This window comes from Clavelina lepadiformis, chromosome 7 (assembly GCF_947623445.1).
Source record: "Clavelina lepadiformis chromosome 7, kaClaLepa1.1, whole genome shotgun sequence".
In the NCBI taxonomy this organism is placed as follows: Eukaryota; Metazoa; Chordata; class Ascidiacea; order Aplousobranchia; family Clavelinidae; genus Clavelina; species Clavelina lepadiformis.
The window spans coordinates 10,645,366-10,664,260 of record NC_135246.1 but is presented as its reverse complement, the minus strand read 5'-3'; the positions used below and the strand labels follow the sequence as shown (position 1 = coordinate 10,664,260).

At 34.1% G+C, this 18,895-nt stretch overlaps 1 protein-coding gene across 5 annotated transcripts; it reads left to right on the top strand.

Annotated features, from left to right (window-relative positions):
• The first annotated feature begins 358 nt into the window (after positions 1-358).
• On the top strand, positions 359-18,838 carry LOC143465709 (uncharacterized). 5 transcript variants are annotated; one of them, XM_076964144.1, is made up of 43 exons: positions 359-457; positions 682-776; positions 903-992; positions 1,586-1,704; positions 1,919-2,032; positions 2,298-2,447; positions 2,662-2,739; positions 2,924-3,078; positions 3,187-3,313; positions 3,431-3,550; positions 3,946-4,068; positions 4,168-4,285; positions 4,375-4,526; positions 5,590-5,721; positions 5,880-5,984; positions 6,142-6,289; positions 6,426-6,619; positions 6,754-6,801; positions 6,895-7,042; positions 7,239-7,293; positions 7,401-7,577; positions 7,658-7,754; positions 7,977-8,120; positions 8,275-8,427; positions 8,795-8,933; positions 9,155-9,371; positions 9,643-13,048; positions 13,132-13,263; positions 13,402-13,518; positions 13,775-13,882; positions 14,050-14,115; positions 14,189-14,284; positions 14,389-14,454; positions 14,523-14,618; positions 14,726-14,791; positions 14,869-14,964; positions 15,067-15,132; positions 15,201-15,308; positions 15,543-15,634; positions 15,956-16,053; positions 16,163-16,334; positions 16,505-16,644; positions 18,305-18,835. In XM_076964144.1, the coding sequence occupies exons 1-43, from the start codon at positions 402-404 to the stop codon at positions 18,382-18,384; spliced, it is 8,259 nt and encodes a 2,752-aa protein (XP_076820259.1). In that variant the 5' UTR covers positions 359-401; the 3' UTR covers positions 18,385-18,835. The 5 variants fall into 5 exon arrangements, with proteins under 5 accessions (XP_076820259.1, XP_076820260.1, XP_076820258.1 ...); XM_076964145.1 differs by having other exon boundaries at positions 6,142-6,292; positions 13,159-13,263; XM_076964143.1 differs by having other exon boundaries at positions 6,142-6,292; positions 18,305-18,833.
• Positions 18,839-18,895: the final 57 nt, after the last annotated feature.

The following is an 18,895-nucleotide window of genomic DNA, read 5'->3' as shown; positions in this document are numbered from 1 at the left end:
AGCCACCGAGTGCCTTGTATGGTAAATTACTCAATTGATGCATGGGTAGGCCTATGTAAGCTGTTTAGCACAAGATAAAATTTATTGGGCCTATGTACATACACTGTCACCTGGCTGTGTGGTAAAAACTGCATTGTTGCAAATCAGTTGGTCAAGTTGAGTTCAAAATACAAATCAAGACCGTAGGCCTATGTTTTGATTTAGTATTTTGGTTTGAAACATTACGAGACCTTATTGCTTAGATGGAAGTTTTAAGGCTATTTTAAATTTGCTTTATTGACGATATATATTATTTTGTTCTGATATAAAAGCACGTACACATTTTACCTCAATGATCGATAAATATGGTATTTATTTCTTTAGGTTTTCTTTGTATAGTTACGATAAAATGAAAAACTGAAATGCAAAACAGTGATTCTGTGAAAGTTAGCATCAGAGTGAGGCCCTTCATTGGAAGGTACTTATTTATCCACTTTTTTGCAATGTAAATTCAAATATTTTTGAAATGACATACGCTATTAATTATATTGCCCGCTACTAACTACTACCTCTAGAATTAGTATACAAGTCTTGATAAATGAACATGTCTAATTTGGTAAACCTCTGTGCTAGTATATTTATATTTTTTTCTTGCTAGTTATGTGTGTATGGTTATGATAATTATCTTCGTTGTATTCTCAGAGAGTCTGGTTGTGAAAGTCAATGGGATGTTGACACACATAAAATTAGTTTGAAAAAGAAAGACACTAGAGACCGACTCCGATCGTATATTTATGGTACAGTACAATGTTGCATTTACTGATAAATACAGATATTTGTTTTTTGTCAATGAAAGCGATTAAAATGTATTCATCACTTAAAATTTTCCTAAAACATTTTTAAGTTTATGTAATTTTTTGTAGATCGTGTTTTCAACCATGATGAAAAAACAAATGATGTTTACGAAGAAATTGCAGAACCGATTGTTCAGTCAGCTATGCAAGGCTTTAATGGTAGGATTTTTTTCATATGTAGTATTCAGTGAAATATGAAACAAATACCGACATAATGGATTTTACAGTTACTCTAGTCATAATAGACTCTCGTTAACTTGCAAAATAGTTCCATTTCAAGCTGTTGTTTGCATCTCAAATTTTAATAAATTGGTAATAAATTACTTGTAGAGAGCTAAACGTACTGGACCCTAAACAGTATAGTATATGGAATTAGTGTTGGAGTTAAAAGTAATAGTTTTTGTCCTATTAAAAACAATTATGTTTTTGGCTTTTTAATTAATTGATAATGCTGATCATCAGACACAGACGATGTAAGCATAGAAGAGGCATTGAAAGTATAATGAAGCAGTTGCTTATTATTAGCGTACAATTAATTAACAATACGTGTGTGTTTGATATGGTTATTTGAACGTGCATGGTTTTAAACATGGAAAGCATATATGAAATGTTTACAAATGCAGTTTGTATCTATAAATGTTTTTAATATTAAATGTTTGTAAGTCAGCAAGTGCTTGCACGAAGTGACTGTAACTATTAATTATGTGCTTTTGCAAAATGGCAAACTGCTTAATCACTATTGTGCTTTTCAGGTACGGTGTTCGCTTATGGCCAAACATCATCTGGAAAAACATACACTATGTTTGGTTCCCAGACTAACCCAGGGATTATACCAATGGCTATTCACGATATATTTACTGGAATTGAAAAGGTAAACTGTATGAACATTGGACAAGTTTGGACAACATTACATTTTATGTTTCTGATGTTTGCAGATTGCAGGCTTTTCAAGTCATTTTGTATTCGACACTAAAGCTTCAGCTTATTTAGTTTTCAGCAGCTAGTTTATGCACTGTTGTGTAAACATATGTTTTTGTTTGTATCACTTCGATATTTATATCCTGTTAATTTTTTTATCTCCCAAGACACCGGAAAGAGAGTTTTTGTTGCGTGTGTCTTACTTGGAAATATACAATGAAAATTTGAAGGATCTTCTTGCGAAAGATTTTGTGACATTAACTATTAGAGAAGACGAGTTTGTAAGTTTGTACTGCAACATAGTTATTATATTTAAACCATATTCATTATTAAATGTGTGTACTGTATTTTGTTACAGTATGTGGTTATGTTGTGTAATGATAATGCAGTATTGAAGGCCACTCAATTACTGCTTGCAATACCTATTGTCATATAAAACAACTTTATATGTAACAACTCCCATGAACCTGTATCTGCTGTTGGTCTTGAAACTCTAGATATGTGCATTGATATAATTGGAAGATAAGTTTTACTTGCTATTGACAGAAAAATGTAAATGTGTCTGGGCTTACTGAACATATGGTGGCTTCACCTAAAGATGTTCAGCGTTACATTGCACGTGGTGAACAAACGCGACAGATGGCTGCGACCAACATGAATGATCGTAGCAGCAGATCACATGCTATTTTTAAAATGGTGAATTTGTCTTTAAAATCTTTAAAAATTACTACATATATTTGAAGAAGATAATACAAAAATTATTAATACAAGTATTTTCGAGTTAGAAGATTCTTTGGTCAAATTTATTTTATTTAACACATAACCTATTTGCGGTTAACTGTTGTTTTCACTGTTTGGTTATTTGGCTACAACAGAAAGAGTCAACTTTTGTATTAATTTTTTTTGCTAGATTATCGAAAGCAGAGAGCGGGTCGATATGAATCGCACTCGTGATGGGGATGAAACAGCAGTCAAAGTTGCGCAATTAGTGAGTTGCTCTTGTCTTTTATATTTTTCTGAAAGTCGCAGCTTTCTGAAACTTGTTAAGTCTTGGTCTCCATTTTTTTTAGCTTTTGTGATTTTAATTGAATTTGCTTGACTTTTTAATTGATTATAATTGCAAGTATAATAAGTTTTTTCTATTAACGGTAACCAGTGGATTTTTTGTCCAGAATTTCGTTGATCTAGCTGGTTCAGAGCGTGCCAGTCAAACTGGTGCTGAAGGACAAAGGCTTAAGGAAGGTTGTTACATCAACAAAAGTTTAATGATTCTAGGTCAAGTTATCAACCAAATTTGCAAGGACAGTGAGGCTGGAGGAGGCTCATTGTGGGTTTTCTTTGTTCCTTCTACCAATAAGCATTTCTTCTCATTTGTCAAGTCTTTGCAAGGCTGTGTTTCGCACATCCTCATATAAGTTTTTATGTCTTTTATCAGATTCATAAGCTTCAGAGACTCGAAGTTGACACGAATTTTGCAACCTTCTTTAGGCGGAAATGCGCTGACAGCAATCATCTGTACAGTGACATTGGCAGTTGCGGATGAAACTGAAAGCACGTTGAGGGTATTTAATTGATAAATTTGAACTCATTTATAGATATATTCCATTTGGTGATATTGTATTTTAATTGAAAATCTGTATAATCGTGTTTGATTTTGAGGTCTTTTCGTGATTTTCCAGTTTGCAAGCAGTGCTAAACAGATCAAGAACAAACCACAGGTCAATGAAGTTTTATCTGATGCTGCTCTGCTCATCAGACAGAAACGTGAGATAAATGAGCTACGAAAACGAATTAAAGAAGTATGTTAAGTTTTACTGTTGCCGTACGGTCACCTCATTTAAATACTGTGGCAAAGAATTATTTTATATTCCATAATATGTACTTATTCTTATATAAGTTGCATCCCTAAAGTCTGTTTTAGTAAATAATACGGAACAGTTTTTTTTTTGCAAAAGCTCTACATTCATTATCTAGTATCCTTCAAAACTGTTTAATTTTTCACTGTCACCAAAGTCGCATTCCACATTTTTTGAAAAGTATTTGGCACAGAAAAATGCAAATTAAACAGTAATAGTTATGGTACCTTATTACTGTCCTTTGTTACCAGAGGGGAAGATTATTCCCTTTTTGTTATGATAACCAACTCTTAATACTGTACCTTAATAGTAACCAAATACTTGAAAAACCTTTTTAGATGGAAAAGGAAAAGAAAAGTGAGCAGAATGAAATCTCTTGTCTTCAGCAAAATGAACTAGAAGATAAAATCCAAAAACTCACAAGAATGTTGCTTGTTTCAAGTTTGCCTGCAGACCATAAGGTAAGATAGATAAAACCATTACTCGCTGAACTGAGCACAACCTGACCGATATTTGTCCTTCAGTCTGACTCTTTGTTTAGCTGAATTTTTATTTCATAGCAAAAGCAAAGAATACGAAGGGAGACCTGGTGTCCTGGAGCAAAAGGCAGACCCAAGGGAAGTGCTTTAGGATATCAGGTTTCTCCAGCACAGAACAGCATCCTTGAGCAAACTAGGCGTAAGTAGAAACCATGCTTACTTAATATTTCAAGCTCCCTGGTCTAATAACTTCTTAAAGTAATTTCACGGTTAATTTGTTCTTTTCAGAATTTTCTTCGATTGACTGCTCTAGGTTTCTTGAGGAACTTGACCAAGATGAACAATCTCGGATTGTGTTGTCCCCTTCCCAAGCTCCGAAACGACACTTTATTGATGAATCCACTTTAAACTCATCTATAGCTGCAAAAAGGATTCGATTTGTGAGTGAAGTAACACTTCTGTTCATTTATACTTCACAAAATATATGGTGCATTACACATGAAATTTGAGCCTCAAGAAAATTGACTTTTATGCCCAGTTTACATGCAAAGTATGTTAAATGCGCTTGTCTTTTAACCTGCTGTCATGTACAAGTGCATCTTTCCACCTACAACTTTGCACAGTCTCACATATGTGTTTTTGCCAGTTTCCTTAATAATTTTCTCATTTAATGTATAAAGCTTAGGTTGTAATGCAGTAGATTTCAAATGTGTTAAATCCTAGCATGGGTGTTGTGCAAAACAGTAAAAGTAAGAGCCTCAAGACCCAACATCAATATTCTCAGTTTTTTATGGTTTAACAATGCATTTAAGCTTTCCCTATTTCACCCGCAAAGTTAAAGATTTAAAGTGAATTTCCTTCATCCATAGTTAAGTTAAAGTCAAATTGATAAATGTAATATATATTAGTTAAAATACATCTTACTAGACCAGTGGTCCTTAATATTTTTGTTCAAATAATTATTTGGCTTTGCCATCAATTTAACCCAAAGTATCTAAAATTAATTTTACTCCTCTTTTAGCCCCAATTAACAACAGACTGCATGACCTACTCCCAGTGAAATAGTTACACGTTCGCACACTTGATATGACATAAATAAAATTTGATGTGAATAAAAAGGAAGCAACTTTTTCAAATCATGGGTGCACAGGTGCATAGGAACCCAAATCTCAGTGCCATCCTCGTGTTGAATAATACAGTATAATGACCTAATATGGACATAACAAAGTCCTATTGCATGGTCCATGTACCAGGAGTAACGTTGTGATCTAAAGTTATAAATGGACATATTTTTTAATGAGTTTGGTTTGATATCATTTTTTCTGTCCACGTGGCCCAGGTGAAGTTGGACACTGATTAAAATTATTTACACTTGTCCATGACAAGTTAGTAGTTTTACTGAAATAAGTTACTTAAAAACAAACATTTTCGTTGTACAGTTTGTGTGTGTAAATTGGCCTTGCTTGAGCTAACTTACAAAAAACTTGCGATCATGTCTGACAGGCTGAGCCAGTAAGCACTTGGAAATTGTTGGAGGAAGATCTTAAACATGTGCAAGAAGAACTTGCTGCTACCAAAGATTCTCTTGAAGCAGAAAAGTCTGTTTCAAAAGACCTAATTGAAAAGGTTGACAAGGTACCAGTATACAAGATTTGAATTAAATTTCGCAGTCGGTGGGATACAGATAAATTTTTCATTTTCTTTTGTTTTATTTGTACGGTACAACAGATGTAATTATGTGTTAAAGTTCTACACTGCATTGTTCAATTTTGTTGTGCTTTTGTTTATCATAGTTAAATGAAATAAATGTGGAGTATCATAACAAAATTGATGTTCTTCAAAAACAACTTGCCACAAAAGACGAAATGGAAATGAAAATAAGAAAACTGGAAACTGATGTAAGACGCAATTAAGTGCGGTAAAGTGTATTTTATTTGCAGTATTTTAGTGAAGTTATGTGGCAGTTGTTAACACATCTGTCCCAGAAGCTGTTTAGAAAAACAGAAAATGAGTTTAAACTTTCTTTCAAATTCACAATGTTACTTAATGTTTTAGGCAAAATTGCAAGATGAAGTGATTGAACAGTTCTTAATGGAACAAACTGCAGAAGAAAACGAAAAAGAAGAATTGAAGAACAAGATTCATGAGCTCTCACAGCAGATAGTTGCTTTAGAGAAAAGAAATATTGCCAACAGCAACGCTGGTGGTTCGAGTTGCTTTTTAATTTTTTCCTTTGATACTAACAATTAAACAACCTATTTTTTTTTTCATAATGCTTGAGCCTTTATCATCACTTGTTCAGAGTTGATGCTCAAAAAAAATTTATTCAATAATTTTAGGTTACCAACTTGAGCTTCAAGATCTTTACGGGCAGCTTAAAGATACTGGAATGGAAAAACGACGTTTGCAACAACAAGTAGACGAGGAAACGGAACGATCACGATTACTTACATCCGATGTAGAAAGATTATCACTTGACATAACGAAAATGAAAGAGGATGCAGCTCAGGAAGTGGAGGAGTACAAAGAAAAGGTATTTTTGACAACAGAAACATTCGTCTGTGTAAAATATGCTCATTTTGAAACTTGCCGTGTTTCACAACAAAAGAAGGGAGCTTAAATTAATCTGTATTCTTCTGGCGTTTTCCTGATTGTTTTTTCTTATAGGTGTCATCTTTGCAATCTCAACTTGAGGCTAGTTTGTCATCCACTAAGGTGGGAATTATTTTTTATTTTTTTATTTTGATAAAGTAATCATGTTTATATTTTGCATATTTAGCTTCCTTTGTATATAATTTACTTTTTTAGTCTCCAGACCACACTGATAAAATGGAAAATGAAATTTTGGTTCTTAAATCTGAACTTACTTCAAGAGATGACATTATATCTGATTTACGAAAGTCCTTGAATCAGCTCGAGGAAGAATTGTCTGAAATGGCACTGAAGAGAGAAAAACGTGAGAGCTTTTGTTTTCTTGCACTGCATTTGGCAATTTGCCTTCATTTTATGTTTTTAAAGCTTAATAGAGATTCGTGGGCTTGTTTCCCAATAGACGTCGTATTCTGCATCAACAATGTGTTTTGTTTGTTTATAAATCACAATTACAGTAGATATTTACTTACACGTAGTAATTTTATTGAGCTACGTTATAGATGTCACGTTTCAAGATCAACATCAAGACATGAGTGCAAGTATTTGCCAAAACATGTAAGTTTAACGCACAAGTCATTTCCTGAGAATTATGCTGGAGTGACTTTTGGGGTAAATAACATGCCTGAACAGGCAGTTCCAATAATTTTTACAATTGTTTTTAGGTCTGAAACTCATAAAGCTAATAGTGTAAAACACAGCATGATTGGTGAAAGAACCCACTGTTTAGAAGAAGCCCTCGAACAGTGTGAGTTTATGGCCACTGAGAAAGAAGACTTAAAGAAAGAAAAGGATGAAATTATGTTTAAATACTTGGAGAAGGATAAATACATCGATGAGCTGTAAGGTTTCCACACCTACACTTGTGCACTCTATTGCAACCCTACATTTATTTTTATACAGCAATGCTGCTTATTTTCAGAAAAAGCAATGTTGATAAAATGTCAGCTGAGATTAATGCTTTAGAAGAACAAGCAGATTTTGATAGAAATGAAAAGAAAATTTTATTTGAAGAAGAGGTTTGACAAAGACTATTATTTGTATCGTTGTTAAGTAGTTTTATCACTTGTCTGTTGTCACAATGTAATTCTTGGTTCTTTGCTAATAAGTTGATAGTTAACAACTCAATAATGTTTCAGAACTTTGTACTGGGAAAAACAGTATAAGCTGGTAAACTTTATTTTTGATTAGCATATGATTATTATTTGTAACTGATCAATTAAAAATATTCAACTTTTAAGAAACAAAATCAAGAGGAGATTGAAAAGCTGAAAGATAACTTACAATCACTCCAGAATGAAACAGAAGCAATGGTTGAGAAACATAATGAAAAAATCCTGATGTTGCAAAGAAATATAAATGAATTGAAAAATGATTTGAAAACGGTAAGGACCCACCACCAGAAGTAGACAGTGTTCTTTTTCATGTTTATCTTACAAATTTACATTTTTCTAAGCGTTCTTCAAAACTATTGACTTTTGCCAAACAGATTGCCTGATCAGAATAGCACAAGGATTAATTTTTTTTCTATTGTGTTAGTCACCAGAAAACCATCAGAGAACGATTTTGTTTCTCAAGGAGGATGTCGCAAACCATGAGAAAAGTGCAAAAGATGCTCAGGATTTGCTTCAAGAATCGAGTCGAAAACTTTCAGAAGCGAAAGGAGAGATAATTGATCTTCAAAATACAATAGTAAGCAATTTTTTTGATCAATCAACCTAGACAAAGGTTTTCTTCCACAACTTCTTGCCTTTTTTTGTCTAGTACCTGTGTCGTCCATGAAAATAGTTTGTAAAGTTTTGACCAAAGTGTGAAACTGTGACCCTTTATAACACTTTACTTGGCATTTAAGTGTTTTTTAGTTCTATATGTGTTTACAATTGACCATTAACAGCTAAGAACTAAAGTGTATCATACCAGTAGATATAATGTCAATGTCATATCAGTTGATTTCGTGTCTGAAAATTATCTGTTGTCTGCATACTCGACAATTATAAATGCCTCTGATGTTTTCCGTGAATGTAATTTGAACATAATGAGGCTGGCTTGAATTGAACAGAAATCTAAAGATTCTGAGCTGACTAAGTTGCAATCTGACTTGGAGAGCTACATGTCACTAGTAGAGATGTACGCAGAATCTGGTGCTGTCAAACGTTGCTTGGAAAGGTCAACTGCTGAGAACACGGCTTCCAATTATGGTGAGAGTTTCAGAACTTATTCGTAGTTACAATTATTTGTTATATGCAAAGCAATCCACTGAAAATGAGTGCATGAATGTTGTTTGATGTTGACTATTTACAGACTTTAATAACTTAGAATGGATACAGTATCCTGTTTGAATTATTGCTGTCAACATAACAACAGAGTGATTTAATAAATTTTATGCAGCTTCATAATAAATGGCAATATTCTCACACAGATGATAAAGACTTCAATCAGAGCGGAAATGAGGAAAGTAACTTGACTGAATCACTGAAACGAGACCTCGAGGAACGAACAGAAGAACTGCATTCTGTTCAACAAACCAAAGATTTGCTTGTCAGTGATTTTGAAAAATCTAGATCTCAACAAGAAAGGGTGATTGACGACCTTAAAGTTGAACTTTTGGAAACTAAGGCGAAACTTCAAAAGATTTTGTGAGTCATTATGTGTGTTGATCTCAAGTTAACAGTTATGTCACAAACATGAGTTTTAAGTATAATGTATTTTTATAATTAATTTTGATTTATTAAATAATATTGTTCAATGAAAAATAGACTAATATTTATTGGGATAGAAATAACACTGATCACCAAATACAAGAAATATTGCTTTTATTAGTGATTGGATGTTCCATTGTACCTATCATTGACAAGCATTTTTATGAAATTATTTTGTTATTTAAACTATTTTGTTAATTTTGTGCAGGCTTCAAACTGAAACTCATCGGTGTGTGCACGATATACTAGTTCAAGTTTCAGATAATGCGGAACAGGATGCGCTGCAATCACAGGCGGAAGAGCATCAAAAATATGAACAAGCTCTTCAGATAGAAAACAGTCAACTATTGAAGAACGCAACAGCTAGTCATACCTCTCTAGAAGAGGCGCGGCAAAAATTAATTACCTTGGAAAATTGTGTTTCTGATAAGGATAATATAATCTTGAAACTTGAAAGGCAAACTCTTCATCTCATGGAAGAAAACAAGAAAACAGAAACAACCTGTCAAGAGGCTCAAAGATTTTCAGAGGAACGAGATCAAAAAGCATCTCAACTGGAGACTGATTTACTGCTGATGAAAGAAAATATGACAGGATTAGAAAGTAAGGTTGCTGAAGTAGAAGAATTAGAAAAGAAACTCAGTCTATCTGACGAAAACCTGACTTTAATGAAATCATCCATAGAAGAGCATGAAAGGAAGTTGGAACAATGCCAGAACACAATTGAAATGACAAAGGATGAATTAAACATTGCATCAGAGGAGTTGCAATTGAAGACTCAATGTATTTCGGATTTAGAAGCAAAGCTCACCACAAAAGAAATTGATCTTGCCAACTCCCTGAAAGTTATCACTGAGCTAGAGGAAAACGTTGCCAAATTGAGAATACAGTTTGAAAACCAGATGCAAGAATTAGAGACACATCATTCCCAAGACGATACCTCCAGTATTCAAATACGAGAGGAGCTGTATCAGAAGAATGAGAAAATCTGTCAGCTTCAATCAAATCTTGATCGTCTACGAAACCAGCATCAAAGCAGTATTGATGAAGCCAATCGACTCCAAGAAGAGGTTTTTAAATTCCAAGATAAAGCTGCAAAACTGGAGAAGTCTTTACTAGAAAAAGCTGATCTCAATGAAAAGCAAAGTATTCTTTTAGAAGAGATGAAAACGAAGAATCTTCAGTTAGAAGAAACACTTTCCCAGAATCATTCAGCATCAAACAATATAAAGAAAATAGCTGAAGAGTGTGATACCTTGAAATCGAAACATGCTGAACAGAAATTCCAAGACTCTGAATCGAAGTTGCATGATTGCTCGGAGAAGCTTAAAAAGACAGATGACATCATTTCTGTACCACAACCAACCGATGAATTGGAAACACTCATTCAAGCAAATGCCAAACTAGAAAATGAACTATTGGAAAAAGAAAGCCAGTTAAGAGCTGCCTTACTTGAAGTAGAAAAGGAAAAATCTGCCATTTGTCAACTTCAGGCCAAAGTCGAGAATTTGGAGCAAAGCGAATTATCAAAACAAGCTCAGCAAATGCAACTCCTTCAAAATCAGGATCATTTATCGGAAGTGGAGCAGAACTTTGTCACCTTATACAGTGAATTCAACGAGATATCAGGGAAACATTCTGCACTTGTAGAAGAAGTCAACGTTGGAAAAATTCAGCGAGACCAACTCATGGAGGAAATGGCTGAAAAAGATGTTCTGATCACAAACCTGGATGCAAAAACCAAATCTTTGGAATGCGACCTGACAGATGTTTTGAATAATGCTGAGAGAGAGCAAGTGAAATGCAGAGAGCTTGAGGATCAAGTTAAAACAATTCGTTCTCACATCCTTGATCTTGAAAATACTTACGAGGAGTCAAGAATCAAAGCTGCAGAGTCGGAGATGAAGCTCACTGATCTTAATTCTTTATTAAGATCAAAAGAGGAAGAGATATTATCTTTAACTTCAAACTTGAACAAACTTCAAAACACCCAAGAATTTGAATCAAAGGATTTTCAAACTTCGAGTCAAGTTCAGTCACTTGCGACAGAGCTGGAAAAACATAAAGAAACCATCAACTCCCTTGAAAAGGAGATTGAAGAAAAGGAAAAAAAAGTTGCCGCACTGATTTTACAAAAAAATGAAGAACTCAAACAATTGGAAACTGAATTGCAAAGCTTAAGAGAGTCAAGTGCTGAACTTCAGATAGAAGCAGATGCGAAGGCAGGTGAATTTGAGGACATGTTGCTCCAAAAATCTCAAGAAGTGGAGGAAAAAAGCATGGAAACTTCCATTTACATCCAGTCCCTTGAAGCTGAAATAGGACAGCACAAAGAAACCATAAGTTGTCTTGAAAAGAGCATTCAAGAAACAAAAGATCTCTTAAAAGAAGCAAGTACCATATTTACTTCCCAAAAAGAAGAAGCAGTTAAGATTTTACAAACTGAATTGCAGACCTCAATGGAGAAAGTCTCACAGCTTGAAAAGGAAGTAGAACTTAAAAACACCAAAATGGAAAGCATATTAATTGAGAAGAATCAAGAGATACAGGCAAAGAATGCAGAAAATTTCACTCGCATTCAGACACTGGAAGCAGAAAAAGAGAAATATAAACAAGACATTGGCCATCTAGAAGAGACTGTCCAAAAGAATGAAGATGTCTTACAGAAGAAGACCTCAGCAGTAATGAAACTTAGCTCGCTCTTAAGTGACACAGAACAAGAACTTGATGCAATAAAGCAAAACATCTCGACCAGTCTTGCCAAGGAAGATCATAGCAACTGTCAAAAGGAAATCAGTGAGCTTCAAGAAGAAATCGACCTTCTTCAGTTAGAGAAGCGGCGGAAACTTAAAGAATTTGAACACATCCAGGATGCTTTACGCCAGAAAGAAGAAGACGTGGAAGCTGTTTGTGAGGAGCTAAAGCAGATTAAAATGTCTGCACAAGCAACCAAAAACGAGGTTGAGAAGCTAACTGGGATCTTGCAGGAACAAACTGACCTGGCTTCTCAGGCAGAAGATGAAAAGGAGCACCTCTATGTCAAGATGTCTGGTTTAGAAAAAATCCTCAGCGATAAAGAAGATCAATTAGAGCAGATGAAGCAGGACACGGAAATGCGACTCTCTGTTATAGAAGAACTTCAAATCAAAATCAAAGATCTTGAACTGTGTTTAACTGACCACAAAGCTGATAAAATGAAGCTTCTGGAAGGAAAGGAACACTTATCAGATGTAGAGAAGAACTTTGTCACCTTATATCATGACTTCAACCAACTGACGAAAGATTATGACCATGAAAAAGAGCAACATATTCAGGAACTTGATTTGTTGCAAGAAAAACTGGTTGATTTTGAGGAGATAAAGAACAGATTTTCCAAAGAACAAGAATTGTGTTTGAAACTGCAGGATGATCTTAACAGAGAGCGATCTCATCCCAGGCAAGATACCACAGTCCTTCTTAAGCTTGCAGACAAATTGAGAAAGCAAGAAGATAAGATAACTGGTCTCACATGTGATTATGAATCTGCGAGAACAAAACTCGAGCTTTCAGCTTCACAAATAAATCAGCTGATGCAGGACCTCAAAGAAGCCAATGAAAATATGAACATTGAAAAGGTAACCTCATCCAATAATTCATTTTAATTTTTTCGCCATCGATGACCTTTTTTTTTGAAAACATCGTAACATTCTAACAATAGGTAAACCACTCATCACTTGCTCAACAGTACAATGACCTTCAGGCGGAACAAGAGAAAATTGTTGCTGAGGTCGAAGCTGGTAAAGTGTCAATTGCAACTCTGCAAACTGAGAAAAATGCACTTGAGGTTGAGGTAAGTTGAATGACTAGAGATTGAATTAGAAAGATGATTAGGTGTTGTTTTAACAAAAAAAGTAGTCAGTGAACTAATCATCCTATCTTGTTATATGTGTGGATTGTTATCTTTTCACTTCTTGATTATATTAAATAGATTCAAAGCTTTGAGTTCAAGATGAAACAATTGCAATTGGAAAAGGAAGAATTTAGAAGAGACCTTGAAAAAGCGATTCAAGACTCAAAGGATCAAATAAAGCAGCAGGTTGAAGAGGTATTGTAATTTGTATTCTCACTTGGAAACATGTTGTCATGTGGAAGTGAAATTTATTTGAAGAATTGGGCATTAACAATGAATGTATTTCTACTGAGACTGTATTACAGTAATCAATTAACCACACTAACTTTGGGTGACATTAGGTGTTTTTCTTGAATCAAGCAAAAAGTATTTGTTTTCATACAAAGCACTTAACATTGTAAGTTAGCAATGGATAACTGTAGCCACAAAAGTCTTCATTTTGATCAAACAGAGAAGCACTGCACGTATGGCTGTTTTAGAGCAAGAGCTTTGCAAATGCAATGCACTGGTGGCAACTTTGGAAAGAAAAAATAAAAAGCTTCAGGATGAACAAACTCAGGTTAACAATTCTTAATAGACAATGAATATCAGTTTACTGATGTATCTTAATATTTACATTTTACAATAACCAATTATTATTGGGTTTGGCATTTTTTTATCATTTTTATCAATGCAAGTTACAAATACAATTGTGATGAAAATAATGGAAGTGCTAAATTCTTGCAGGAAAGTGCAACAGAAGGATTGAAAAAACTAAAGGAAGAGAGGGACAATCTTGAGTATCGCCTTGATGTGAGCTTTGAATATGCATAAAATATTTATGTTGATTTGTTGTTAATGGTAAGATAATGTGTTGAAATTATAGAAACGAACTGAACGTGTGCGAGAGTTGGAAAAATTACTTCGTCAATACGACAGGGAAATGGAGGAATACAAAAGCACAATTGCAAAACTTGAAAAGGTGTTTCTTCCATTTCAAAACCATTTTTAATAAAGATTAGGAAAACAGACCTATTTATTAACAAGTTTTTTTTCGCATTTATGGAAATGCCCTAAATCTTACAGGAAGATGCAACTGAAGATCTAACAAAACTAAAGGAAGAAAAGAATAGTCTTGAACAGCGGCTTTATGTAAGGTTTAAGTGTAATGTGTGTGTTTGTTGTTAGTGGTAACTTAAGATAACGTGTTAAAATCATAGAAACGAACTGGTCGTGTCCGAGAATTGGAAAGATTGCTTCGTCAGTACGACAGGGAAATAGAGGAATACAAAAGCACAATTGCAAAACTTGAAAAGGTGTTTTTTTCTAGTTCAAAACCATACTTAATAAAGATGACTACAAGAATAAAAGCATTTATGAATTAATCCATTCAACTTTATTTATGTGCATTGACGTTCGACAGGAAGATGCAACTGAAGATCTAACAAAACTTAACAATGAAAACAAAAGTCTTGAACAGCAACTTAGCGTGAGCATTAGCATATGTGTAAAAAAAGTTATGACTATACACTACAGTATGCATGTAAAATTTCGATGAAATTTCAGAAACGAACTGAACGTGTGAGAGAGTTGGAAAAATTACTTCGTCAATACGACAGGGAAATAGATGATTATAAAAGCACGATTGAAAAACTTGGAAAGGTGTTTTTTCAATTTCAAAACCATTTTTATTAAAGATTAGGAAAACAGAAGTATTTATTGATAAGTTTTTTCGCATTCATGGAAATGCCTTAAATTTTACAGGAAGATGCAACTGAAGATCTAACAAAACTAAAGGAAGAAAAGAACAATCTTGAACAGCGGCTTCATGTAAGGTTTAAGTGTAATGTGTGTGTTTGTTGTTAGTGGTAACTTAAGATAATGTGTTAAAATCATAGAAACGAACTGGTCGTGTCCGAGAGTTGGAAAGATTGCTTCGTCAGTACGACAGGGAAATAGAGGAATACAAAAGCACAATTGCAAAGCATGAAAACGTTCAAAAACAGGTTAAATGCAGTTTTCGTTTTTTGTGGGAAATCATGCTATCAAGAAATTCTAAAAGCAAGAATTGTGAAGAATTATTATGCTTGCTTGAATTTATTCTGAAGCAATTTTAACAATATTGATGTAATCTTGTTTTTTTACTGATGAGAGTTTTGCGTGTCATTTTAAAAGCAATAATATCAATTACAAAACCGTGATGTAGCTGCTTTGAATTATTTTTTTTGTGATAATAAAAGGAGCTGACGTCATCCCAAACAGCAGGTCAAGAAAACAAAGTTGAAAAGTTACAAGATGAACTGAAAATAACAAGAGCAACATATGAAGAAAAGTAAGAAATATGTCAAAGAGTAAATTTGTTAAAACTCGATAATGCTTATTTAATACTAATGATGACTCATTATGTGTTATTGGCATTGTGGCAACGCATATATTTGAGTTCATTCTTCTCAATCTTTTGTGCTATGCAGTACAAGAATATACTATAACTCGGTGTAGATTTTTTGCAGTTAGCAGCGACAATCACTAGATTAGATTGTAGTTTTATTAATAAGACATCTAATCAGTTTTTACTAATTTTCACTACATTACAGTAATTCCAGATTACTAAACATTAAAGGTATTGATCACTGCTCCCAACTTTTTAACTTAGAATTTCAAGTCTGCAGGAGAAAGTGAAGCATAGTGAAACCAGAATGTTCCGCCTCAAAGAACAGCTTCGTGTGCAGACAACCCAGCACAATGACAGCAGTGAGAATTATCATGCATTTACATTTCTTTGAAAGAACGATTTATTGATATAGCTGTGGCAATTAGATGACGACCCAAATAACATGTTACTTATTTTACTTTCCTACAGTGGCAGGACAATCTAAAACACGAATGGCTACGAGGTCAACGATTTCATCCGGTGGGTTTGTGCAACAAACCAAGCTTGATATTCTTGAACTAGATATGGCAAAACTTCAACGTGAGAAGAAGCTCATAGAAAAAGAACTCGCCAAGTACAAAGATATTGAAGTGAAAAGAAGGTGAACGCTAAATATCAACGAAGTAGCAAAACAGTTTTTAATTTTCGTTCATTTAGTTAACCGTAATAATATTTTTGTGAGTTTTTGACTGCGGTTGTACAATTTGTCAAAATAGTCATTTTCTAACGTTGTACAACACTTGGTTTCTTATAACTGATGATATATTTCAGAGACGAAAATCAAGCCCTTCTTGACCAAAATTCTCGGCTGAAAACACATCTTCGAAAATTGAAACAGCTTCCTCCAAAAAGAGTCTTACAAGAAAATAATGTTGACTTTATTGAAGAAAAATCGAGCTTATCAGTGAAAGGTAATTTTGCAGTTTGCAAGTTTTGTGTGTGCTGAGTTATCAATGGATGATATATGTTGCTTAGTTTATACTGGACGCAGTAAAAGCGGTTCAAAACCTTGTGATAACTGAAGTAAGTAACTTAACATGTATTATTCAATGCAGTACCGTATTATTATTGCAAGCTTTCCATTACATGTAATTTAATGGGACTCCTCAGCTTCAAATTAACAAGTTTCTACTGTACGCACTGTACTATTTCTACCTTTCGACTGTTACTTAACTTGTGACGAAACAATTCATTTAAATGGAGTAAAAGCCCATTTATCTTTGCTCTCGGCTTAAAATTGCGGATAACTCATCGTGTAGTGTCTCGGCAACATCCGTATTAAATACATGTTTTTAACTTGAAACTTTAATCTACTGCAAATATGAGCACAACGAAATTGCCAAACCTAGCAGAACTTTTAATTTTTGCCACTTAATGTTTCATTTGGGCGCCGTATATGCTTGTAAAAAGGCCTGATAGAAATGCTATTAATCGAAACATGCCGCATGGGGCTCCCTGAAATATTGTATGTCAATTGTATCAATTTTCACCTAAAATTTAGGCTAGCCTAAACATGCGACTTGCAAGTTTGGAATGCGCCATTTGCTAGGATAATCTCCACAATGAGAGACAACACCGGCTTCTGATTGGTATAAACACTTCTCTTCACCATTACGCAAGACTTCAACAAAATCATAGATATCGCAAAATTTCAGGATATACGGCTTCCTTACAGTTCGCCCAGTGAGCCACGATGAACGATGTAGTGTTGTAATATGTGATTGTGTGTAGGCTTTAATGAAAAAACTGACTATTTCATCGTAAGTAGGTCACGAAACTGTTCTTGAAGGTAGGCGGTTAGGTTAGAAGAATGGGTACGCAAAAAGTTGATTATAGCTAGCTTATTTAAGGTTTAATTAGTGGTACGTTTAGGTTCCGTATAAGTTACTGTGTTATAACATATAAGTTAGGTAACCAAACAACTGTGCAAAATAGCTTCAGACGAACATTTTTTTTCTTTAAGATAATAGCAGCATTTAATAGATATAATAAGCTAATGACCTTTTACAAAATTATTCGTAACCCTTTACCAAAATCCTCTGCGGCTATACAATGTCGTAAAAAAGTGATAAGTTACTGAAAGCTTTTACCGAAACATTTTCAGGAGCAATTTAACGATGAAAAACAACACGTGCCACACCAATAGATAAAACAAACAGGTATACGTTTTAATGCTAAAATACGGGCTTCAGTTAACTTACCAATCGTAGTCTGTAGATAGCAATGCCCATTATGAGGATCTGTTTAAACGCGACTTCGTCCTAAAGGGTGCAGCAAATGTTTGTTGCGCAATGTCACGGTACCTGCTTTGCTCATTGTATTCTTCATTTATGAATTCTTTGCTCATGGTGAAATTTAATAGTTCCTCGATAAAGAGAATCTCAACAAAATGATTTCTTTTTGTTAAAATTTTATTTTGGCAAACTGTGATTAGAATATTGATTGGCCTACTTAAAACTGTAACCTTTGGTCGAAATGGACTGCCTTGGAATCCCAATATCCTTGCAAAAATTTATCCATGACATATTGACATATACAATTTTGTGTAACGTTATAATTTTTTTGTTTCAGATTCGCTACAGGAAGGGCAACATTCAACATCATTTGAGAAACCAAAAGAAAATTTAGATGATGCTTGCAAATCACAATAGAGTTGTGCGAATATTGTCGTGCTTGCACTGAATGTATTTTCTAAGTATTATAACCCAAGAGTTTTTGAGAATCTTCTCTTTACTGCTTTCTTGCTATTACCAGGGGCTTAAGTTTATCTAACCAAGTATTGTATGCCAGTAAGCACTGCCGTGGTAATACCCTCCTTCGCCAACATTTTTTAACCTCTATGTAACTATTTCTCTTGGTCCTTAACTGATATGTTTATTATCTTTTGTTCAAGTAGCGTTTTCTGCGTATACCATTCCCAGTTGTACATACGAGTAAGATTTGGTTTCTCTTTTTCTAAAGAATACGTATACTGTACTGGAAAAGTGTAGAATCAACTTTCAAAGTAAGCAAGTTTGAGTTCAGGTTATGCAGTGGGGAAGATTTGATCAAAAAGGGAAAAGGCAATTTATACTTAAAATATTTGGCTGAACTATCATGCAATTTACTAACCTGCGAGCTTAAATGCACTGCAAAAAAAAATAAAATCTGATGAATACGATA

Excerpts from the sequence above, each read along its gene's own strand:
- LOC143465709 (XM_076964143.1), top strand. The coding sequence starts at position 402 with ATGCAAAACAGTGATTCTGTGAAAGTTAGCATCAGAGTGAGGCCCTTC. Across the intron at positions 993-1,585 it reads AGCTATGCAAGGCTTTAATG|GTACGGTGTTCGCTTATGGC; the intron begins GTAGGATTTTTT and ends TGTGCTTTTCAG. Across the intron at positions 6,620-6,753 it reads TGGAGGAGTACAAAGAAAAG|GTGTCATCTTTGCAATCTCA; the intron begins GTATTTTTGACA and ends TTTTTCTTATAG.